The following is a 25,546-nucleotide window of genomic DNA, read 5'->3' on the forward strand; positions in this document are numbered from 1 at the left end:
TTAGCAAAATGCCTGTCTTATTTGTTTGTTTGTTTGTCTTTCTTTGTTAGTAACCAGTCACCACACCCCAGAGAAAATCCTTTTTACAGAAGGATCTTCAGGGAACTTTAGCTGTTCCTACAATTCACACTAGACTCAATGCAATACTTAGGGCACTGGCCACAGATGTGTGTCATTCCTAGGGCATCATATCCTTAGAGAGTTTCTCTTCCTGTTATGCACAATAGCAGTCCAAGGATAGCCATTAAGGAAGTACTTCAGCCACTGGATTCATTTACAAATGCTAATGTATTACAAATACTGAGATATTCAGTGATACCTGAAGTAGTTTCCAGTGTTTCTTTTCTGTGGGGTGAAGGAGGGTGAGGGTTGTTTCTGTGCTACTGAAACAGTGGCATTCTGTACAAGAACTGGTGGAGGGATTGGTAGATTTGTGACTAATTCCTTTGGACTAAGAAAGATGGTGTTGCTTTTTCTTGTCCTGACTTGACATGTTTGTTGCTCTGCTTCTGTAGTAGTATTGCTGTCATTTCAACCACAATTTCCTCTTTTGGAGTGGAGGAAGCTGACATATGACTTAAGGAAGGCAAGGGAAGTAAAGAGAAAAGTAAGAAAAGCAGCAGATTGTTAGTGATTGTTCTTTATTGAACATAATGAAATCTGAAGCGTTAATAGTAAAGATCTTAGCATAATGAATAATGTTGAATACACACATGTTCTGCATTCAGCTTTAAGGGATACTGTGAAAGACTTTGATTTAAAAGGGAAGATTTTCATTTTTATGGTCCATTTTTCATATCAGTTCAAGTGGATTGAACCACAATTTTTTGTAAGGCTTCAAATAAATTGTTTTGATGTTATGACTGCATAACATTTTACCCATAGTATTAAACTTTAATGGAGTTTTATAAAATTTAGAGAAACATACTAAGTAGGAAATAGAAGTGAAATACAAGTATTATCACTGAATCATTAACTTTAGGAGTTATCTAATGTGTTGTCTTTATTTCTCAGGTGGAAACTGAGATCTAAAGAGATCTTTAAGTTCCTGATATGACTTGTGTGTGTGTTGGGAGGTCCTTAGGACCACTCACAGGTTCACTGATTCCCTATGACTCAGCACATAGTTACATTCCCTCCTGTGATTGATTACAGTGAAAAGATGCAGAGCAAAATGAGCAGAGGGAGAAGGCATGTGAGACAAAGACTGGGGGAAATTAGGTGGAAACTTCCAGAGTCTTTTTTGGTGGAGGCACGCAGGGTATGCCTAAATCCTCCAGCAAGAAGTGACAACATGTATGAAATGTTGTCAGCCAAGGAAACTCATTAAAGACTTAATGTAAAGTGTTTTTATTAGAGGCTAATCACATAAGCACTCTCTGACTAGCATGTGCCAAAATTTCAGACTTCCAGCAGGAAAGTAGGTGTTGAGCATAAACCACAGTAGGACCATATTTGACCACCTCCCTCTATTGACCACCTCTTTAAGTTGACCTAATTTTCATAGACCACACATGCACCACATGTACGAGGTCCGACAATTAAGTTTGAGAACTCATCCTAGATAAAGTGTAACATACCTCATTGCTGACTCTTCCTGTGGTCACCTTTGAAGTACTCCCCTTGGGAAGCTGTGCATTGATGCTAGTGCATAATCCACCCTTCAAAGCAATTTTGGAACTCTTTCTCTGGAATGACCATGAGAGCTGTCATCATATGGCACACAAAAACATGCAATAACACTAAGGAACGCCACTCAGCAAGATGCCAGCATGTGTCCATGTGGACACAGCTATGAGACATGAAACCTTACTGAGTGTTTGTGCAGTGCTGCCAGTGTAAGTGTACAGTGGCACGTTTGTGATATTTGTTATTAGACCTCGTAGGATGACAGATCTAATGGTCATTTCAGTAAAAGAGTTCCAGAATTGCTTTGAAGGGTAGTGCACTTTTTCTCAAGCAGAGTACTTTGAAGCTGACCATAGTGATATTCAGCAACAAGGTACACAGCACTTTTTCTAGGACAAGTTCTCAAATTGTCAGGCCCCATACATACAATACAGTAGGCCTACTTCTTTATGTTGACCATCTCTGTATATTGACAAGTTTATTATGGTCCCGTGAGTGGTCAACTTATAGAGGTTCTACTGGATATTGTTTCTACAAATAGTATAGGTACAGTGAACCACTCTTACCAGTTAGGGAGGGTGGAAGCCCTCCTAGAATCTAAATTCCTAAGCACTAGTCAGGAACCAACCTTGTAAATAGGCCTTGTTAAGGATAGGTAGTTAGCTCTGCTATGTCCACTCTTTTCTGAAGTATGTGTGTACATGTTCACAACATATGGTATGATCTCATTAAATGTTAGCTCTTTTGGTTTGGGCATGGTGGCCCACATCTATAATCTCTAAAAAAGTTTTTTTTTTTAATTTTAGCTGTTTTTATTTATTATAGGGATTCCTTTTTTTTTTGAGACAGAGTCTCACTATGTTGCTCTCTGTAGAGTGCTTTAGTGTTACAACTCACAGCAACCTCAAACTCTTGGGGCTTAAGTGATTCGCTTGCTTCAGCCTCCCAAGTAGCTGGGACTATAGGCGCCCGCCACAATGCCTCACTATTTTTTGGTTATAATTGTCATTGTTGTTTGGCAGGCCTGGGCTGGGTTCTTAGCCCGCCAGCTCCAGTGTATGTTGTTGGTGCCCTACAGGTGCCGAGCCTTTTTTTCTTTTAAAAGAGATGAGATATTGGCTTGGTGCTCATAGCACAGTGATTACAGCGCCAGCCACATACACCGAGGATGGTGGGTTTGAACCCTGACCAGGCCAGCTAAATAACTGCAACAAAGAAATAGCTGGGCGTTGTGGTGGGCACCTGTAGTCCCAGCTACTTGGGCGGCTGAGGCAAGAGAATTGCTTAAGCCCCAGAGTTGGAGGGTGCTGTGAGCTGTGATGACACAGCATTCTACAGAGGGCAACATAGTGAGACCGTCTCAAAAAAAAAAAAAAAAAAAAGAGATACTGCTATGTCACCCAGGGAATGCAGGCCATTCACATGTGCAGTCAAAGCTTCCTGCAGCTTCAAACTGTTGGGCTGGAGTGATTCTCCCATTGTTAGGCTAGAGTAATCCTCTCACCTCAGCATTCCAAAGTGTTGGGATTGTAGGTGTGAGCCACTATACCCAGCTTCCTTCTTGCCCTTTCTAGAGGACATTGCTAAGATGAGAAATAAGATTCAGTGTTTAAGTTAATGTCACATTGGACCAACTCACAACTTTTTATGCTTAACTGTTTCAGTATTCAAGAATCTAGTCCTAGTCAGGATAACAATCTTGATTTCTTGGCATTTTGTATTCTTAAAGCATTACTCATGACTAATCTCAATCCAAGATCAAGCAGATTTATATCCGTACTAATTTTGGTGAATATACCCGACTTCTACCCCTGCTCATTACCTTTATCTCTCAAATAAGTCAGAGGGACTATAAGACTTAGTCAGTATACTGAGTTCTAACTTGGCCTTATGTGTACATTGTGAAATTCCCTCCTCCTCTCCCTCCCTTCCTTCCTTGGTAAGGCAAGGATGAAGCAAAGTTTACTGAGGAAGAGAAAAGATAGGCTTACAGAGTAAGAAAGCTTACAAAGCAGCAAGCAGGCCTCCATTGTCAGGGCAAGTAGGCAAGAGGCCAGGCCTCTTTTTAAATGTTAGCTGTTAAATTTAAATTGGCCAAGCCACAATTAAGAGTATTATCCTACCAACACCAGAGATGGTTGTATACTTAAATTCTGCTGCATGCCACTCTACTGTCTGAATTAGTTACAGAGTTTTTTACTCTTAATACACTTAGCTGATCATCATAATGGCCTGTTATGATAAGCCATATTCTGATTTTATAAAAAGGAAAGTTAAGACCGACTTATTTAGGCAGCACCTGGGGCTCAGTGGGTAGGGTGCTGGCCCCATATACTGAGGAGGGCGGGTTCAAACCCAGGCCCGGCCAAACTGCAACAAAAAATAGCCGGACATTGTGGTGGGTGCTTGTAGTCCCAGTTACTCAGTAGGCTGAGGCAGGAGAATTGCCTAAGCCCAGGAGTTGGAGGTTGCTGTGAAAGCTGTGACGTCACAGCACTCTACTGAGGGCTATAAAGTGAGACTGTCTGTAAAAATAAAAAGACTGACTTCTTTGAGCTCTGAAGCTTCTAAGTTGGGGATCAAGCTTTTAACTTAATATTTACATAAAATAAAAGATGAAAAGTCAGGTGCAATGGCTCTCTCCTATAATCCTAGCAACTGCAGAGGCTGAAGCTAGAGGATTGCTTGAACCCAGGAGTTGGAGACCAGCGAGGCAAGGTAACAGGAGTCCTGTCTCTAAAAAAATTTCAAAACCTTAACTGGATGTGGTGGAATATTTGTGTAGTCCCAGCACTCAGGAGGCTGAGGAGGGAGAGGATAGTTTGAGTCCAGAAGTCTGAGGATGCAGTGAGCTATGATCATGCCACTGCCCTCCAACCTAGACAACAGAATGAGATTCAGTCTCTTAGAAAAAAAATTAATAAATAAATAATGAATAAAGAAATAAAAGATGAAAATGTTAAATTCTTTTTTTTAAGACAGTCTCATTATGTTGCCTTGGTAGAGTGTGTGGTGTCACAGCTCACAGCAACCTCAAACTCTTGGGCTTAAGTGATTCTCTTGCCTCAGCCGCCCAAGTAGCTGGGACTACAGGTGCCCGCCACAATGCCTGGCTATTTTTTGGTTGGAGTTGTTACTGTTGTTTTTAGCAGGTCTCAGCCAGGCTTGAACCTGCCAGCTTCTGTGTATGTGGCTGGCGCCCTACTCACTGAGCTATGGGCACTGAGCCAAGGTGTTAAATTCTTGAGATGTTTTGTACCAAACATCAGTAAGAATCATTTTAGAAAATGCTTGTTTTTTTTTTTTTTTTTGAGGCAGAGTCTGTGTCGCCCTGCGTAGAGCGCTATGGCATCACAGCTCACAGAAACCTTAAACTCTTGGGCTTAAGAGATTCTCTTGCTTCAGCCTCCCAAGTAGCTGGGACTACAGGTGCCCGTCACAATGCCCGGCTATTTTTTGTTGCAGTTGTCATTGTTGTTGAGCTGACCTGGGCTGGGTTCGAACCCACCACCCTTGTTGTACGTGGTTGGTGCTGTAACCACTGTGCCAGAAAATGCTAATTTTCTAAATCTATATGTAGTAAGTGAAAATTATTTCCATCAGGTTATCACTAAAATATTTTTAGTTTCTTATTTATAAACCTGAATGAAATTATATTCCTTATGTTTCTCAAATAAAAACATTTAGAATATTTTAAAGTAGATCTGAGAAGAATTTTATGCATTGTATCAGAAGAAACTATGATAGAATTTGTTATTATATCTTGCCCTGAGGAAGGTCTTTTCAAATATGATACAAAATGTGGAACCCATTAAAGAAATATAACTATTAATATAACTATAACCACTATAACCAAAGTCAACACAAATAATAAGCTGAGAAAGGTATTGCTATTCATGTGACTTAAGGTGCATGAATAGCAATTTTCCTTATGTAGAGAGAGATTTAACAAATCAAGAAGAAAACGTTAATAGAAGGAGGAATAAAGGAAATCAAAGCAACCCATATAGTAAGTAATCAATTTCACTCAAAATATGTATGTAAGATACAAATTTCATTTATTAGATTGGCAAAACTGAGAAGTTTTAACAACTGTTGGAAAAGGTATGAGGAGATGGCCCTCATGCATTGCTGGTAGGAGTATAAATTGATAACAGGCTTTATGAAGGAAGGGGAATTTCTTAGTATCCTTTGACCCATCAATTATTCCAGCAGTTTATCCTATGAATGTTTATAGACATTCAGAATGATACATGCATGATTGTTCATTACAGCATTGTTTTAATTGTTTCTAGAGATTTATACTCATCTTGACATCTGTATGTAGGTCTCTCTTTTTATTCTTAGTATTATTTTGTCACCTTTTTTTTTTCTTAAATCAGTTTTACTAAACACTGGTTTATTGGTCATTTCAACCTACCATACAAAAAGTTGAATCAAGCCGAGTGCAATGGCTCACGCTTGTAATCTTAGCACTCTGGGAGGCTGAAGCAGGTGGATTGCTTGAGCTCACGAGTTTGAGACCAGCCTGAGCAAAAAGCGATATCTCATCTCTACTAAAAATAGAAAAACTGAGGCAAGGGGATCGCTTGAGCCCAAGAGTTAGAGGTTGCTGTGAGCTATGACAGTACGGCACTCTACTCATGGTGACAGCTTGAGACTCTGTTGCAAAAAAAAAGTTGAATCAGCCAGCGTTGTTAGTTGCAATCAGTAGAAATCTACTGTGGTAAATTTAATTAGAAAAGGAATTTATTGAGAAAGAATATTGGGTAACCTAGAATCACCAGTCAGGTGGCCAGAAAACTCGGCTTCGAAAATTAAAGATTAAAGAGCAAAGTGTGTATAATAGTAATTCTCTGAAATTTTTGAAACTTCATTGTGATTTAGTGTTTATTCCTTATTTGGTTTAAGGAATATATATTCTGTTCATTGGATTTGTTATATTTATGTGTAAATTTAAAACTACATTATTATATAAAGTTAATTTAATTAAGTTTTTCTATTTTTTTACTACCTTTTAGTCTGCCAGATTTTTTTTTAACTCTGGTGTATTAAAATTTCTTATCATAATTTGGATTAGTTTCTCCTTGTAATATTAGTTTTTGTTGTAATATAGGTTCATGCAAGTTTATGATTGTTGTATCTTCTTAATTGGTTGACTTTCTTCTTTAATGTATAGAAGCCTTTATTCATGGGGGCTACTTCAGTGGGGTTTGTGGTAGTGGGAGAGGTTTTGCTCAACTCTGGATAAACTACCTTTTTAATCATTATGTAATTTCCTTCTTTATTCCAGTTAAAGCTTTTTTGCCTCCTTTACTGTGAGGTACCTCTGTGGCTTTGGGCCAAGTAATTTGACTTCTTACCTTTCTTATTTTAAAATGGGTATAATACCTACCTTATAAAGTTTCTGTGAAAACTCATAAAGAAAATGTATATGAAGTATCTTATATGTGATAGGTTTTCAGTAAGTGGATTTTAAAGTACCTTTTGTCTTTTTTTTTTTTTTTTTTTTTTTTTTGTAGAGACAGAGTCTCACTTTCTGGCCCTCGGTAGAGTGCCGTGGCCTCACACAGCTCACAGCAACCTCCAACTCCTGGGCTTAAGCAATTCTCTTGCCTCAGCCTCCTGAGTAGCTGGGACTACAGGCACCCGCCACAATGCCCGGCTATTTTTTGGTTGCAGTTTGGCCGGGGCCGGGTTTGAACCCGCCATCCTCAGTATATGGGGCCGGCGCCTTACCAACTGAGCCACAGGCACCGCCCAGTACCTTTTGTCTTAAGGGTTATATTAATACTTTCCTTTCCTTCTTTCCTTTTCTCTTGTAAAGCATCTAAGTTTAAATAACATTTGCATATAATTGGAAATGTGTTTAAGGGACTGGAATAATCATCAGAACTTTCTTCTTTTTAAGTGGGTGAAGGTAAGGGAAGATTTGCCTTCTAAACCCAGGGTCTAACAAATGTGTAGTGCTTGGTAGAGATTTAAGTTACTATTTTCTGTATTTGCGTTGGACCTTATGTTTCTGTTTAAGTATCTTTATTTCTCAATATACTAAAGAGTCTTTCTAAAATAGTCAAGACAACTGTACAACTGTAAAATGACAAAAGGCAACTTTTTAGGAAACTTACTTTTCTATAACAAATATTTATCAACCTTAGTAGGATATAGAATTATTACTCTTAAAATTAATACTCTATTTAGATTACTAAATATACATGAAAGGTATAAAGAATTACGTACATTTAAGAAGGACAAGTGTGTACTATCCTCCAATTTTTTGAAAGTACCTAAGACTTTTATTCCTATTCTTTTTTGAGACAGAGTCTCACTTTGTCACCCTGGGTAGAGTGCTGTGGCATCATAGCTTACGGCAACCTCAAACTCTTGGACAACCCTCTTGCCTCAGCCTCCCGAGGTGCTGGGACTACAGGCACCTACCACAATGCTTGACTAGTTTTTCTATTTTTAGTAGATAATGATGTCTCACTCCTGCTCAGGCTGTCCTCGAACTCCTGAGCTCAAGCAATCCACCCACCTCAGCATCCCAGAGTGCTAGGATTATAGGCGTGAGCCACCTTGCCTGGCTTTATTCCTATTCTTAACTTTGATTTTTATGGTGATCTATTTATATAAGCAACATGTATTATATATTATTCCTATGGGCCTGTTGAATTAAAAAACATTCTAGGGCGGCGCCTGTGACTCAGTTGGTAGGGCGCCGGCCCCATATACCGAGGGTGGCGGGTTCAAACCCGGCCCCGGCCAAACTGCAACCAAAAAATAGCCGGGCGTTGTCGCGGCCGCCTGTAGTCCCAGCTACTCGGGAGGCTGAGGCAAGAGAATCGCTTGAGCCCAGGAGTTGGAGGTTGCTGTGAGCTGTGTGAGGCCACGGCACTCTACCGAGGGCCATAAAGTGAGACTCTGTCTCTACAAAAAAAAAAAAAAAAAAACATTCTATATAGAGAAGGGGAGAAGACAGAATTTCAGCTGAGTAAACAACATAAAAAATTTAAAAATACTATATAGCATATTTTGTGGCTAGACTGTTGAAAGTTGAGAGATATAGTGCTTTAGAAAGATAAAGTTGTGGGGCAGCTCCTGTGACTCAGTAAGTAGGGTGCTGGCCCCATATACTGAGGGTGCTGGGTTCAAACCCGGCCTGGCCAAACTGCAATAAAAAAATAGCTGGGCATTGTGGCAGGCGCTACTTGGGAGGCTGAGGCAAGAATCACCTAAGCCCAAGAGCTGGAGGTTGCTGTGAGCTATGATGCCCAGCACTCTACTGAGGATGACAAAGTGAGACACCGTCTCTTAAAAAAAAAAAAGAAAGAAAGAAAGATAAAGTTGTGATTGGTCTCTGGAGAATTTTGACATGTTAAAAAGTTTTGACTTTATTCTATAGGCCAAATAAAATCACTGAAGGCTTTGAGGATAAAAAAATTAGGTTATATACTGAAAAAATATATAAGATTATATGTAGGTCATATATGGGAAAACTTCAGCTTATTTAAGTGTTACTCAGTAATGGCTTGGTGTGGTGGCTTGTGCCTGTAATCCTAGCTACCTGGGAGGCTGAGGCAGGAGGATCATTTGAGTTCAGGAGTTCGAGACAAGCCTGGGCAACATAGTGAGACTCTGTCTCTGCAAAAAATAGAAAAATTATCTGTGCATGGTGGTGCATGCCTGTAGTATCAGCTACTTGAGAGGCTGAGGTAGGAGGATCACCTGAACCCAGAAATTCAAGGTTACAGTGAGCCATGATTACTACTGCACTAAAGTCTGGGTGACAGAGTGAGATTCAGTCTCTAAAAAGAATAATGTTGCTTGATAAGATTGAACTAAAGCTTTAAATACAGTTTTCTTTGAAGTTTTTTTTTTTAATATGTTCTTTTATCAGTTAAGCCCCTTTTTATTAGTCCATTTTGTGTTGCTATAAAGGAAATACCTGTGGCTGAGTTGTTTATAAAGAAAGTTTATTCGGCTTATGATTCTACAAGAAGTGTGGCATCAGTATCTGCTTCTGGTGAGGGCTTCAGAAAGGGGAAGGAGGAGCAGGAGTTTCACATGGCCAGAGCATCAAGAGAGAAGGTGGTACCAGGCTCTTAAAAATAAAAAAGAAAGAAAAAAACAGCTCTAGTGTGAACTAATAAAGCGAGAACTCATTATGTGGGGAGGGTACCAAACCACCAAGGAGGGCTCCCACCAGGTCCCATCTCCAACACTGAGGATCATATTTCAACATTAAATACGGAGGGACCAGACATCCAAGCCATGTCATCCTTTCAGACCACCCTGTATAAAAGGACCGCTTTTTCCTCCCATACATTTATTTTCTTCAGTAGCAGTACCACCTGTTGGGATGCGTGTGTGTGTGTGTGTGTGTGTGTGTGTGTGTGTGTATGTATGTATATATAAAATAATAGTCCTTGCTGTCATGGAGCTTACAAGCTTGTGAGGACACTAAAACAAGTAAGTGTGCCTGTGTGTGTGTATATATATGTATACAAAACATTTGATTGTTTTAGTGTCTTTCTCCACAAGCTTGTAAGCTCCACGACAGCAAGGACTTTATTTAATTAATTAATTTTTAAATTTCAGATTAATACGAGGGTACATATGATTAGGTTACATTGTTTGTGAGGTAAAGTCTGAGTTGCAGTTTAGTACTTCACCCAGAAAGTGTGGCATATACCCCTGTATGTACCCCTTAGGTGGGAACTTACCAAACCCTCTCTCCAGCTCCCCAGTTTATTTATTTTTTTGAGACAAGGCCTTGCTTTGTCTCTGGGACTAGAGTATAGTGGCATCATCTTAGCTCACTACAACCTCATCACTCCTTAAGTGATTCTGTATGGACTTAATTTGTTCACTGTTTCTCCTCAGTGCTTAACACAGTGCCTCATTTATAACCTTTAATAAATATTTGTTAAATGAGTGAATAAATTTTCTAATTAGTTGATCCGAGATTTTTATGTGATTTATAGTATGGGAACAGTGGTAGAATAAGGTCTTGGTTCCTTCCATAACAAGATTTGTTAGAAACTATTTTCTTTTTCTTTTCTTCCAGACTTTATATTCAGAGCACCAATCAGGTTAAGCAAGCCTGGGGAACTTCGTGAAGAATATGAAAGCCTGAGAAAGGTATAGTGTACATATTATCATGATGTTCATTTCCTTTTCTTTTTTAAGAGACAGGATTTTACTTTATCATCCCAGCTAGAGTGCAATGGCATGATCATAGCTCACTGCAACCTCCAACTCCTGGGCTCAATCGATCCTCCTACCTTGGCCTCTCAAAGTGCTAGGATTACAGGTGTGAGCCACCACATCTAGCTGACATTCATTTTCTGAAGTAAATAGAAATAATGACAGGCTTGGCACCCATAGCTCAGTGGTTAGGGTGCTGGCCACATACACTGGGGCTGGTGGGTTCGAACCTGGCCCGGGCCTGCTAAACAGTAATGACAACTACAGTAAAAAAAATAGGCAGGTGTTGTGGGGGGTGCCTATAGGCCCAGCCTTGGGAAGCTGAGGCAAGAGAATTGATTAAGCCCAAGAGTTTGAGGTTGCTGTGAGCTGTGATGCCATAGCACTCTACTGAGGGCGACATAGTGAGACTCTGTCTCAAAAAAAAGTTTACAAAGCATAGCCTTTCTTCACACTTCCTTATAGCAGCTCAGTGAGATTGAGAGCTATAATAGAAGTAGAGTAAACCTTAAACCAAGACCCCCTATTTAATTGTCCTTTCAGAGATAAAAATGTAGCTCACAGGACCTGTCACACATCTGCTGCAATAACTGGCCACAAAGAGAACTATTCTCAGCACTTTTAACAAGTGGTCTTGCAAGTAATTGCTTGTATTATTTTTCCTTATCTTGCATGATTTTTCTAATTACATGTAGCTAGTCTTTTATTGCTTAACTCTGTTAAGTATTCCAGAAGAACTGTGTTGGAGGCCAGTAAGGAGATAATGAAATAATTTTTTTTTTTAATTGAGACAGAGTCTTTTTTTTTCTTTTAATTGAGACAGAGTCTCACTATGTCGCCCTTGGTTGAGTGCCATGGCGTCACAGCTCATAGTAACTGCAAACTTTTGGGCTTAAGTGATTCTTCTGCCTCAGCCTCCCAAGTAGCTGGGACTACAGGCGCCCACCACAGCGCCTGGCTATTTTTTGGTTGTAGTTGTCGTTGTTTGGCAGGCCTGGGCTAGATTCAAACCCACCAGTTCTGGTGTATGTGGGTGGTACCCTAGCTGCTGGGCTACAGGTGCCGAGCCTGAAATAATTTCTGTAGAAAACATTTACCATTTGTAAAGCCTTTATGTATGTCCACATTATCTTAGTTTTGATGTTTTCAAACTAATTGGGAATTACCTATGGAATTAAGATTTTAAAAAGGCTGGCAATAAGTAAGGAGTATGTTGTTTGATTTGTGTCATTCTTTCCCAGCCCTCTCCCTGTACCATCACCATTCACCCAGCTTTATAATTGATTAGGTAATCAGTGTGTATTTAATATCTTATGAAGGTAAGTAGTCCACTTAATCTGAATCAGGCATCATCATTAAACAGAGGTGAGACAGTAATATTATTGTGGTACTTTATTTTTTTTTTTTTTTATTTTTTTTTTTTTTTTTTAATAGTTGTATGCCTTTGTATTCAGGATTATTTTATTTTATTTTTTTTTCTTTTTTTGGCCGGGGCTGGGTTTGAACCCGCCACCTCCAGCATATGGGACCGGCGCCCTACTCCTTGAGCCACAGGAGCCACCCTATTGTGGTACTTTATACTGAATGGAAAAATCAATATTAAACAAAGTCATGTTAAAGAGAAAAGATAATAGAAAACTGTGCTTGATTACTATAGATTCTTTGACCTTCCCTTTTATTTAACCTAAATGACATAGGTGTTTCATGTGAGGGTATTAAATGTTGAACTTGATCCTCATGCTCCTTTTCTGGTGGTACTGTGAGGTTTTGTTTTCTTTTGAAATCACTTACAAAGCTTTTTTAAAAAATAGAATAAATTATTTTCAGGAGCTATATTAAAAGAACTATGGGTTCTTCTTAAAATTTCAGATTATACAGTTACAGTATTTACTTCTAATATATCTTTTAAGAAACTTCAAAAATAAGGGAATTTTATCAGTTTGAAGGTAATTGAAAGAGAGAAAGAATTGGAGATAGAAAAAAGAGAAGGCATAGTAAGGGTAGGAGTTGGAATTTTATCAGTTTGAAGGTAATTGAAAGAGAGAAAGAATTGGAGATAGAAAAAAGAGAAGGCATAGTAAGGGTAGGAGTTGGAATTTTATCAGTTTGAAGGTAATTGAAAGAGAGAAAGAATTGGAGATAGAAAAAAGAGAAGGCATAGTAAGGGTAGCAGTTCTTTTTTTTTTTTTTTTTTTGAGACAGAGTCTCACTGTGTCGCCCTCGGTAGAGTGCTATGGCATCACAGCTCACAGCAACCTCAAAATCTTGGGCTTAAGCAATTCTTTTGTTCCACCCTCCCAAGTAGCTGGGACTGTAGGCCTGCCACAATGCCCAGCTATTTTTTGGTTGTAGTTCTCATTGTTGTTTGGCAGGCCGAGGCTGGGTTTGAACCCGCCAGCTCCAGTATATGTGGCTGGCGCTCTAACTGCTGAGCTACAGATGTCGAGCCAAGGGTAGGAGTTTTTATAAGTCTTGGGAAAGTGAAAGGAACCTTGAGGAATTATACTTTTATTTCTAGGTATAGGACAATGGTTTTAAAAGAAGCTGATGGAATGATGTTCTATGAAGCTCAGACAATCTCATCCTGTTAAACTGGATTGGATTTGAGAAACCTATGTTATTTGGATTAATAAAAGTAGGTTCCTCTCCCCCACACCAAGTATCCAACTTATTTTACATCCATTTTACAAAATGAAAAATGGAAATTCATGCATAAATAGAAAAGCACTAGTTGGCATATTATTCAGCAATAAAAAAGAGTGAGCCATTGATACATGCTACCATGTGGATGAACTCCAAAAAGATGCTAAGTGAAAGAAGGTATATATAAGAGGCCATAAATATTTCATTTATAGGAAAATGTCCAGGATAGACAAATGTATGAAGTTAGGCAGTAGATCAGTGGTTGATTGGAGCAGGGGATGGGAACAGATATTAACAGTAAATAGGCATGAAAGACTTTGTTGGAGTGATGAAGATTTCTAACACTGATTTATGATGTGTTCCATATCTTTATGGATTTATTAAAATTCATTGAATTATGCACTTGAAATGGATGAATTATACATAAAATGTGCCTCAACAAAATTATAAAAAAATTAAAAGGCACTAAACTAGAGAACTAGATAGAGAAAAAGATGTCTGTTAGAATGCATATTTTCTGGAACAAAGCGAAGTGTATGTATAATTTTCTGGGTAAATACCTAGAGGAAGAAGATCCTAAAAATTTCTACTGAGCAAGGGATGGTAAATGGAGTTAATTCTACCCAGCTCGTTATTACTAATTTGATGTATAACATACTATTGATACACTTTTTATTCGGTATACTTTATTACTACTTTAAAGGGACAGTAAAAACTTTTATATGGGCTATAAAACATTTATAATAATTTTATTCCCCTAATTTTATTTCTTTTAAAAGGTGTTATTTAATAATAATTTTATTTAATTCTGTTACCTGTGAGAGACTTAGGAACAAACCAGGTTTAGGGTAAGGGGACTATTGTAGAATGGGAGTGCTTTCTTTGAGGTACTCACTAGGATCTAAGGACCTACCAAGGACAGGAAGGTGTGTTCTTAATGTTCTAGTCAAAAACCTTTGAGTTAATATGAGTTAATATGCTTACTGAGGTCACTGTGAATTCCCAAATTTATGATTCTGTGAATAGGTTTATATTTCTAAATATGTTTAGTTTTTTTATTCCTGCTGTATGTTATAGTTAATTATGTCTTTTTAACATAAGAAAAATGATGCAGAAATATGCAGAACAAAATGTGGAAGTTGCTCTGTACTTTTCTTTCTACTCTCTTCCTCAGAGGTACTTAGTATCAATAATTTACTGTTTCTCTTAGACCCCTTATATGTTTATGTGTACATACACGCACATACACTGTAGTCTTTTTTAGTGTAAATGGGATAATGATATATATTTATTGGATAATCAAATACTTATTGTGTCTCTAGTGTGTGCCAGGCACTAGGGATGCAGTGCTAACGAAAACACTCCTTGACCTTGGAGAGGTTCCTTTCTAGTTGGGAAGACAGAAAAGAAATAAGCAAACAAATATTTAATACATAATAATAAAGCAGGGTAAGAGGAGGTAGAGGGGAGTGGGAGGGAAACTTGAGACACAAAGAGTTTTAGAGCAGTTAGGGAAGGTTTCTCAAGGGAGGCAACACTTGAATCGAAACCTACAGGAAGTGAGGAAGCAAAGGTATGAGGAAAAAGCATTCCAAAGGGCCTGAAACAGAAACAAGTTTGGCTTGTTCATGGAACCAGAAGGTGAATGTGGCTGGAGCTGAGTGTGCAAGGAAGTGGAAGAAGGGGGTGGGGGTTCAGGGAGATGAGTTGGGATACCTAGAAGGGCCAGGTCAAAGAAGGCCTTGTTAACCCGGGTAAAGAGCCTACATTTATTTTAGGTGGGATGGGAAACCAGTAGTGTTATCTGACTTATACTCTTGAAAGGTCTCTGGTTGCTGTGTGGGAATAAACTGTTAATAGGCCTAGGAGTTAGGAATTGTGTTTACTGTGAGTAGCAGAGACTCCCAAAATAATGACTTCAACAAATTAGGTATTTGGGATTCATGCTAAATTTGTAGATTTCAGCTGCCTTTGCCATTAAAGGACAGAATAGGTAACTATGTAAGATGATGGATGTGTTAACTTGCTTCACTATAGTAATCATTTTACTATCTATATGTATCCCATAACATCGTGTTGTATACCTTAAATATACACAATAAAATTGATTTGAAAAACAAATTATGAGTTTTATTTTTCTCAGATAACAAAAAAACTGGAGATAGGCAGTCCAGGGCTGATATGGCAGCTCCATGACATCAGAGATTTAGGCGCCTTTTGGTTTCCCTTTTAGACATCTGTAAGCATGCCTGTCTCTTGTGCTTTGTGATGGTGATCCTTCTTGAGAATCAAATCCAGGCAGAAGGCAGAAGGGCATATGTTAGCTGAATTGTTTTCTGTTTGTTTGTTTTTAAGGATGGAATCTTGCTCTGTTGTCAAGGCTGGAGTGCCTCAAACTCCTGGGCTCAAGTGGTTCTCTTACCTCAGCCTCCCAAGTAGCTGGGACTACAAGTGCATTCCACCATGCCTGGCTAATTTTAAAAATTATTATGTAGAGATGGGATCTTGTTCTGTTACCCATGCTCGTCTTTAACTCTCGGCCTTAAGCAATCTTCCGTCCTTGGCCTCCCAAAGTTCTGGGATTACAGGTGTGAGCCACTTTGGCTGGAATTTAAAGACTTTTAAAGAGTTTTGTTTAAATGCCTCCCAACCCAGAGACTTCACCTTCATCATTTTATAGTCCTATGTCACAGAATCCCTCTAGCTACTAGGGAGGCTGGGAAGTGTAGTAGTTTAGCTAGCTGCCTTAATTTCCTATGTAAAATCAGGATTTTCTTAGGAAGGCAGGAGAAAATGTCTATTGGATTGGCAACTAGCAGTCTCTGCTTCATGAAGCAATGATGGAAATAAGAGCAGCTAGGACATGTTTGGAGTAAGCAATGTGTTGTGTTTAACAAGGGTTAGGGTTTTGCCAGAAGTATGACAGAGGGAGAGATGCAGTGGACTTGAGGGTTGTATATAAGGAGGTTACGATTTTGGGTCATGGATTTTGGTTGTTTAAGGAAAAGACATGAGAGACATGGTGGACAGAGAAAGAGTGGTAGGGTCAGTACACTCAAAGCTTTAATGGTGAAAACGAATTGTAAAAGTAGGATTGCTAGCATACAAATAAATCTGGAAGGTGAGGAAATGGTGGTTGAAATGTAAGGTGCTTAAGTGTAGCTGGTCAGTTATTGGACATAACAAGATTTAGTGTATGAGTATGGGAAAATACACCTGAAGTAGGATGGATGAAAAGATTTATTTAAGGAGAAGGTAAAGAAACTTAGTGTGTACACTGATACTGTAATCTTCAGAAATGATGACTAGAGTAGCTGGAGAGAGCTTGAAAAAAAATTTTTTTTTATTAAATCATAGCTGTGTACATTAATGCAATCATGGGGTACAATGTGCTGGTTTTATATACAATTTGAAATGTTTTCATCAAACTGGTTAACATAGCCTTCACAGCATTTTCTTAGTTACTGTGTTAAGACATTTATATTCTACACCTAGTAAGTTTCACATGTACCCTTTTCAGATACACCGTAGGTGTGGTCCCACCAATTACTCTCCCTCCACTCATCCTCCTCCTCCCCTCCCCTTCCCTTCCCCTTCTTCTTGGGCTATAATTGGGTTATAACTTTCATAAGAAAGCTATAAATTAGTTTTATAGTAAGACTGAGTACATTGGATACTTTTTCTTCTATTCTTGAGATACTTTGCTAAGAAGAATATGTTCTAGTTTCATCCATGTAAACATGTAAAAGGTAAAGTCTCCATCTTTCTTTAAGGCTGCATAATATTCCATGGTATACATATACCACAATTTATTGATCCAGTCAGGGGTTGATGGGCACTTGGGCTTCTTCCATGACTTAGCAATTATGAATTGGGCTGCAGTAAACACTCTGGTACATATATCTTTGTTATAATGTGATTTTTGGTCTTCTGGATATATACCTAGTAGAGGAATTGTAGGAATGGCAGGTCTATTTTTAGATCTCTAAGTGTTCTCCAAACATCTTTCCAAAAGGAACATATTACTTTGCCTTCCCACCAGCAGTGTAGAAGTGTTCCCTTTTCCCACATCCACGCCACCATCTCTGGTTTTGGGATTTTGTGATGAGCTAATCTTACTGGAGTTAGATGATATCTCAAAGTAGTTTTGATTTGCATTTCTCTGATGATTAAGGATGATGAGCATGTGTAGGCCGTGCACCTGTCTTCTTCAGAGAAGTTTCTCTTTAAGTCCCTTGCCCACCCTGAGATGGGATCACTTGTTCTTTTCTTGCTAATACGTTTGAGTTCTCTGTGGATTCTTTGTCAGAGACATAACCTGTAAACATCTTCTCCCATTCTGAGGGCTGTCTGCTTGCTTTACTTACTGTGTTCTTGGCTGTGTAGAAGCTTTTTAGTTTGATCAGGTCCCAGTAGTGTATTTTTGATGTTGCTTCAATTGCCCGGGGAGTGGGGGTTCCCCATAAAATATTTGCCCAGGCCGATTTCTTCAAGAGTTTTCCCTGCACTTTCTTCTAGTATTTTTATAGTTTCATGTCTTAAGTTTAAATCTTTAATCCAGTGAGAGTCTGTCTTAGTTAATGGTGAGAGGTGTGGGTCCATTTTCAGTCTTCGACAGGTCGCCAGCTAGTTCACCCAGCACCATTTGTTAAATAGGGAATCTTTTCCCCACTGGATGTTTTTAATTGGCTTGTCAAAGATCAAATAACAGTAAGTAGCTGGGTTCATCTCTTGGCTCTCTATACTGTTCCATACATCTACCTCTCTCTCTGTGTTTGTGCCAGAACCATGCTGTTTTGATCACTATCAATTTATAGTATAGTCTGAGATGTGGTAGCGTGATTCCTCCTGCTTTGTTTTTATTTCTGAGTAATGTCTTGGCTATTCGAGGTTTTTTTCTGATTCCATATGAGAGCTTGAAATGTAGGTGCTAAGTTTTTCTGTGAATGAGGGAGAGTGACAGGGGTCATGAGTATTATAGTCTGAGGGTTATATTCCAAACTAGGATTTTTGAGAAATATATATTATGATCTATTCTGTGACTTGCTTTTTTTACTTAACAGCATTTTTTCCTTCAGGGAGGTGGTATTTTTTATATAGGTACTTTTTCATCCTACATGATATTTCGTATTATGAAATGAGGCATAATTCACCTAACCATTCCATTATCATTGGCCATTTAAATAATTTTCTCTTTCACCCAATGTTAAAGAAACATTATACTGAGCATTCATGAACATATGTGAGCAAATATTAATGTATCCTTTAGGTTAAATTCCTAGAAGTGAAAGTGGAAATGGTATGTATACTTTTTGTATTTTGGTACATATTAACAAATTATCTTTTTCACAGACTTTATCCTCTCTCCAATAGTCAAAAAGAGTCCTTTTTTCTCAAATCCTTGCCAAACCTTTATTTTTGTTTTTGATATTTTACTTGTCTGTTAGACAAAAATGATCTAATTGTTTTAATTTCATTTCTCTGATTACTACAGAGGAGCAGCATTTTATATTAATATTTATTGGCTATTTGTATGTTTTCTGTGACTTCTTTTTTGTGTATTTTTTGTGATTTCTTGTTTATAATCTTTAGATGTGAAAATCATTTCCATCTTTTGGGTATTCGTGGTCTTGACGGCTGGTGGCATGCTTTCTTTGTTGTTGTTTTTCCATGCTCTTGTGAATTTATTTTAGTAGTAAAAAGATGTTTTCTGACATTTTATGGGGTTTTAAGTGGAAAGGGAGTGTTAAAATATGCTCAGTCCTTCTTGATACATTGCTTGAGAAAGAATACTGTTGTATTTGTTCTTGTTAACATAAGGGTCTGCAATAAGTGCGTGTTGAAATGAAACATAATTTTTAAGGAGAAAGTACTTCAATATTGATCTTTTTTTGTTTCTGTTATATATAATTATGTGAGACTGTTAATCATCTTTGTCTTTTTCTTTTCTTTTGAGAAAAAATCTCACTGTCTTGCCCTGGTGGAATGCAGGGCATCATTATAGCTCTCTGCACTCTATAACTTAACTTCTGGGTCCAAGCAATCTTCCTGCCTCAGCCTTATGAGTAGCTGAGACTACAGGTGCATGCCACCATACCCAGCTTATTTCTATTTTCATTAGAGACAGGGTCTTGCTCTTGTTCAGACTGGTCTCAAACTCCTGACCTCAAACTGTCCTCCTGCCTTAGCCTCTCAAAATGCTAGGATTACAGGCGTGAGCTACCATGCCTGGCCTTTTCCTTATTTTTAAAAATTTACTTATAAGTATCTTGTACTTTAAAAGCATTTTGTATTTACTTAGCAATTAAAATACGGTCTATCATACCACAGAAGAAGCTGGTTGGCTTATTTCAAAAAGTTTTTTCTTATTAGATTGTAAATCTTTTAAGATGGATCTATTTGTTTTGGTCTCTTTAACTACACCACATCTAATAGAGAATCTTGGACATAGGAATTCACCAAGTACTTATTGAATGCAATTGTTGGTCCTCTAGTTTCAAAGTCCCCTTTTAAATGAACAATAGCTTGTGTAGGCATGTACAGCTGGCTTCTGATAGAGCTACATGCATTTTAAGATTTCTAGGGTTCTTTTCACAACACTATTTGCTATTTTTTTCTTCTTTCCTCTGAAATGTTATACAATCTTTGAGGAAATGCCCACTTTTATAATGTGCTGACATACCTTTTTCTAAAACTAGAAAGTAAGTCTAAGGTCTCATAGCACATCAAGAACATATGAACTATGTGGTACTAAGGAGAAGGAAAACTCTCAAAGGGTAAATTTAGATTATAATGACACGAGGGGAGAAAAGTTAGCTGAGAGGTTGCTCAAAATCTAAGAACATTAGACACGGTGGTTGTCTCCTTTTACTATTTACAACTACTCAAATGAGGAGAAACAGCTTTATCAAGAAATAGACATGTCAAAGAAAAGAATGCACTCGAGAAATTTATGAAAGCATGATCAGATTTAATTAAAGTAGATTATTCAGGTTATTCCCACCATGCACACATGTACTCTTTTTCCTTGTCTCTTTCATTTAGGAAAGGAAGGATCGGTAGTTAGAAGGTTATTGTGTATATATTTTTATGGTTTAGAAAATAGTTTAAATAAAATCATTTAAATACCGTTTAAAAGCCAGACAAAGGAATTTTCTAGAATGCCTACTGCTATTTTGTCTTTTGTCTCTAGTACAACATAAAATATTTTGTTAAAATATCTGATTAGTGAGGCTTTTAATAAACTAGTATGGCTTTATTTTTCTCTGTTGATGAAAGTAAACATAATTATACAGTTCTGTGAATTATTAAAAAATGGTTCAGATAGTAAAAAAAAATTTAAAGAAGAAAGGGAAAATCATCAGTAGTCCTGCCACCTAATAACCAGATTTAAATGTTTATCTTAAACTTAAGCTTAAGACTTTAAAAAATAGGTTTAGGGTCGTATTGTATACGCCATTTTTACTGCCCTATTAAAATTAGTACACCAGGTGGAGCTTTCCATGTTAATATACTGTTTTTGTGGATAGTATCAGCAATAGTCACCAATTAGAGGTAGATCCTATAGAAGCACCAATTAGAATTAGACCCTCTAACTCTGCGATTCTCAACCTGTGGGTTGCGACCCTTTTGTAACAATGAAAATACACTGCGGCATTAGGACGGTTGAGAACCACTGCCAGTCTAGACTAGTGTTTTTCAACTTTTTTCTCTCATGGCACACTTGAACTTATAGTTAAAGTTCCACAGCACACTTAAATTATGTTGATCAAAAAAGAGTAAATAAAAAGAATATACTTACTGTGCTTTGAATTTCCTTCAAAAAAATAATTTAATGATCTTTAAAAATGTGGCACACCTAAGATCCTCTCTTGGAACACCATTGAAAATCACTGGTCTAGACAGACGATATAAAGCTTCAGTTGCTTTAGATACCAAAGTAAATTGAAATTTTCTGATACTAATTTGATTATCTAATAAATTCACCATATTCTGAATCATTGGTTCTGGAGCAGTGGTCTCTAACCTTTTTGTATCAACTTGTATTATATTCTTTTCATAATTCCTATGTGAATTTGAAATATTTTAAAGTATCTTCTGTTAAAGAATAGCCCTGGGCTGGGTATGGTGGTTCATGCCTATAATTCTCACATTTTTGGAGGCTAAAGCAGGAGGATTACTTGAGGATAGGAGTTTATGACCAGCCTGAGCAATATAGCAAGACCTATCTCTACAAAATTTGTTTTGTTTTTAAATTAGGATGTGGTGGCATGTGACTGTAATCCCAGCTACTGAGGAGACTGAGGTGGGAGGATTGTTTGAGCCTAAGAGTTTGAGGTTGCTGCGTTCCATCACAGGCGACAGAAAAAGACCCTATCTAAAAAAGAAAAAAAAAAAATGTGTTCAACCTTTTTATTGAGGTGGTACTATTTAGTGGGTATAACTTTACAGACTTAAGTTTCTAATTTATTAGATTATAAAAATATATTGAAAATGAACTTAAAGATTTCCATTACTATACTTTTGAACCCTACCTAGGAATCTATAGTCCCAATTTGAGAACCATTGGCCCAGCGATAACTAGAAAATGAGCAAAATGTGCAAAACTCATTCACAACACATCATTTTATAAGAAAAATATGTTGGGCGGTGCCTATAGCTCAGTGGGTAGGGCGCTGGCCACATACACTGAGGCTGGTGGGTTCAAACCCGGGCTGGGCCAGCTAAAAAAAACAACAATGACAACTGCGACAAAAAAATAGCTGGGTGTTGTAGTGGGTGCCTGTAGTCCCAGCTATTTGGGAGGCTGAGGCAAGAGAATCGCTTAAGAGTTTGGGGGTGCTGTGAACTGTGATGCCACAGCACTCTACTGAAGGCACCATAGTGAGACTCAGAAAAAAAAATTAAAAAAAATATGCTACTATTTATTGTGGGAAAGATTAATGAAATACTATGAGGCTATGTGATTCTTCTCTCACAAATTGTTTCTGTAGCCTACTATTATTTGGTGGTGGTCCATTAAATCAATTCAGATAAGAAAATGAGAAAATTATGGAAAATTCTTTAAAGTACCATTGGGCAGCACTCCTCCCACAAGCCTTGTGTTTATGGCACTGTTTGGTTGTTACAATTTATGGTGGCATTGAGAATATGGTGGTTCCTCACAAAGCTTGGGGGACTGGAACAGTCACCCCAAGAAGTGTGGTTTATCACAGAATATATTTATTGGAAGAATCTTTTAAAGATTAATTAGTCCAGCCTCAACATTCATTTTAACAGCATTCTACTAGACTATAATACCTGTGTGAACATCTTTGTCATTTTTGGTCAGGGATATATCCTCAGCACTAAAAATAGTGCCTGACAAATAGAATCTGATACTCTGTAAATATTTCTGGGATCGAATTTGTTGAACACAGACCTTGTGTTCTGTAATTCAAGTAGGCGAGGGGGAAATCAAGAATGAATAAATACCTGAGTGAGAGAAGCTCATAGAATGTGGGGGAAGAGGGATTTTAAAACAAGTAATTGAACACAAGTAATTTGTATTACAAGTCCTCTATGGAGCTGTGTTTTGGATATTAATGAATTGTATTTTAAAATGCCTAATTTGAAATATATGGTACTATATATGTTTTATTCTGTACTCCAAGGATGGCTAGTTAACGTTTGAAGTACTAACAGGGAATATATATTCTGGAGTAGTTACTTAGCATCTGAAAGGTTGTAATCAGAACTGTCGCTCCATAGGCTCTTAAAACCCCTTCACTTATTTTAATTATCACCCAGCACTTGAGATTTGTTAACAAGCATAATAGATGTTATAAATTATTTCTAAGTTTTTAATATTTAATATATTCAAGCAGATATAAAAGTTGAGGAAGTTAATAAAATGAAACATCATACACCCATCACCTAGATTCAATAATTATGTTGATAAACAATTATGAAAATAAATAATTTTTCCTGGGTAAATGAGTATTATCCAAGATACATGTATTAGTGAGAAATGTTATATGGGCATCTTTGTTTGCATGAATAGAGTTTAAGAATCTAGTGAAAGAATAACTTTGGACCCTTATACTACATACAGTAATTCTTTGAAGAATGTGGTTTCATTCAACATTGTTTCACTAGTGATGTTGATAAGAAGAAAATCACTTCCTGGCAAGGCCACTCTCTATGTGGAGTTTGACTCTCTGTGTCTGTGTGTGTTTTCTCTGGGTACTCTGGTTTCCTCTCACATCCCAAAGATGTTCACGTTAAGTGAATTGGCATGTCTACATTGTCCCAGTCTTGAGTGAGAGGATATACATGTGAGTGTGCCCTGTAATGAAATGGCATCCTGAGTAGTCTCCCTATTCAGGAGACTGAGGTGGGAGGATTGTTTGAGAGGGGGAAACAGGGTTGTTTTCACCTGTGCCCTGGAATGCCAGTATAGGATACTACCACTCACGATCCAGGACTGGAATAAGCAAATTGGAAGTGAATGAATAAATGAACATAAATTATTATAAAATGGTTTGTAAAGTTTATAATCATAACAAATGCATAACAATAAACTATGCCACACGATAGTGCTCAGCCAGCTCACCATATCTATTACTGTTTATTTTTTAACTACATGGTGGTAGGAGGTGCTCTTTACCATTTTTGCTTTGCAAACATTTGTTCTTTGATTTAGCTCACCACCACTGCGACTGGTTTACCAAAAATTGGGTAGGTAATCACGTTACTTGTTTTTATTAATATATCTTAATTGGATGTGAAGCTTACATTTATTTTAATGTTTAGTATTAGAAGTGTTTTGGGTCTTTATTTAGAAGTTTGGTGATGTTTTCATGACTAGAAATATGCTGTAGGTATATGATTTTTTTTTTTTTTTTTTGAGATAGAGTCTCTCTTTGTCACCCTCAGTAGAGTGCCATGGCGTCATAGCTCTCAGCAACCTCACTCTTGGGCTCAAGTGATCCTCTTGCCCCAGCCTTCTGTGTGGCTACAGGTGCCCGCTACAACACCTGGCTACTTTTAGAGATGGGGGGGGGTCTCAAAGTCATGAGCTCAGGTGATCTACCTGCCTCGGCCTCCCAGAGTGCTAGGATTATAGGCATGAGTCACCACACCCAGCCTCCATAATTCTTATTTGTATCGATTTGTTTATGGTAAAATTAGCTTTGTTATATAAGTCATTTCACTTAAAATTGTAGTTTCCAAGATCAGTGACATTGAGGATTTACTATATAAAAATTAACTAACAATGGATCAAAGACTTAAACATAAAACATAGAACTATAAATAGAGAAAAACACATGGCAGAAGCTTCATGATATTGGATTTGGTAATGATTTCTTGGATATAACACCAAAGTAACAGCCAGCAAAAGAAAAGAAAAAACATACAAATTGGACTTAGTGAGAGTTGAAAATTTTACATATCAAAAGGCATTATCAACAGAATAAAAACCCTACACACAGAATAGGAGAAAGTACTTACAAATCACGTATCTGATAAAAATACTTTCATATCAAAAGGCATTATCAACACAGTAAAAACCCTACACACAGAATAGGAGAAAATACTTACAAATCACGTATCTGATAAAAATACTTACAAATCATGTATCTGATAAAAACCCTCATCAGATATTCTGAATATATATAAAATATTCAGAATATATAGAGACTTCTTAAAACTCAACAGCAAGAAACCCTATTCAAAGATGGGGAAAGGATAGAATAGCCATTTCTCCAAAGAAGATGCATAAATGGCCAATGAACATATGAAAAGATGCTCAATGTTACCAGTCATAAGGGAAATGCAAATCAAAACTACAGTGAAGGCGGCCCCAGTAGTGGGTAGAGCACTGGCCACATACACCAAGGCAGGTGGGTTTGAACCCAGGCCTGCTGAACAACAATGACAACTACAACAAAAAACAGCCGGATGTGTGGCAGGCACCTGTAGTCTCAGCTACTCAGGAGGCTGAGGCAAGAGAGTTGCTTAAGCCCAAAAGTTAGAGGTTGCTGTGAGCTGTGACGCAATGCCACTCTACCCAGGGTGACAAAGT

The 25,546-nt window shown here is 37.7% G+C and overlaps 1 protein-coding gene across 1 annotated transcript in view; it reads left to right on the top strand.

Annotated features, from left to right (window-relative positions):
* The window catches only part of RNF169 (ring finger protein 169), a 112,420-nt gene that overhangs the window by 42,919 nt on the left and 43,955 nt on the right, over nt 1-25,546 (top strand). Inside the window, exon 2 of the mRNA XM_053560119.1 lies at nt 10,697-10,770. Coding sequence (XP_053416094.1) covers nt 10,697-10,770 — 74 coding nt within the window. The remainder of the gene's footprint in view (nt 1-10,696; nt 10,771-25,546) is intronic.

The sequence above is a fragment of the Nycticebus coucang genome, chromosome 14 (genome assembly GCF_027406575.1).
Source record: "Nycticebus coucang isolate mNycCou1 chromosome 14, mNycCou1.pri, whole genome shotgun sequence".
In the NCBI taxonomy this organism is placed as follows: Eukaryota; Metazoa; Chordata; class Mammalia; order Primates; family Lorisidae; genus Nycticebus; species Nycticebus coucang.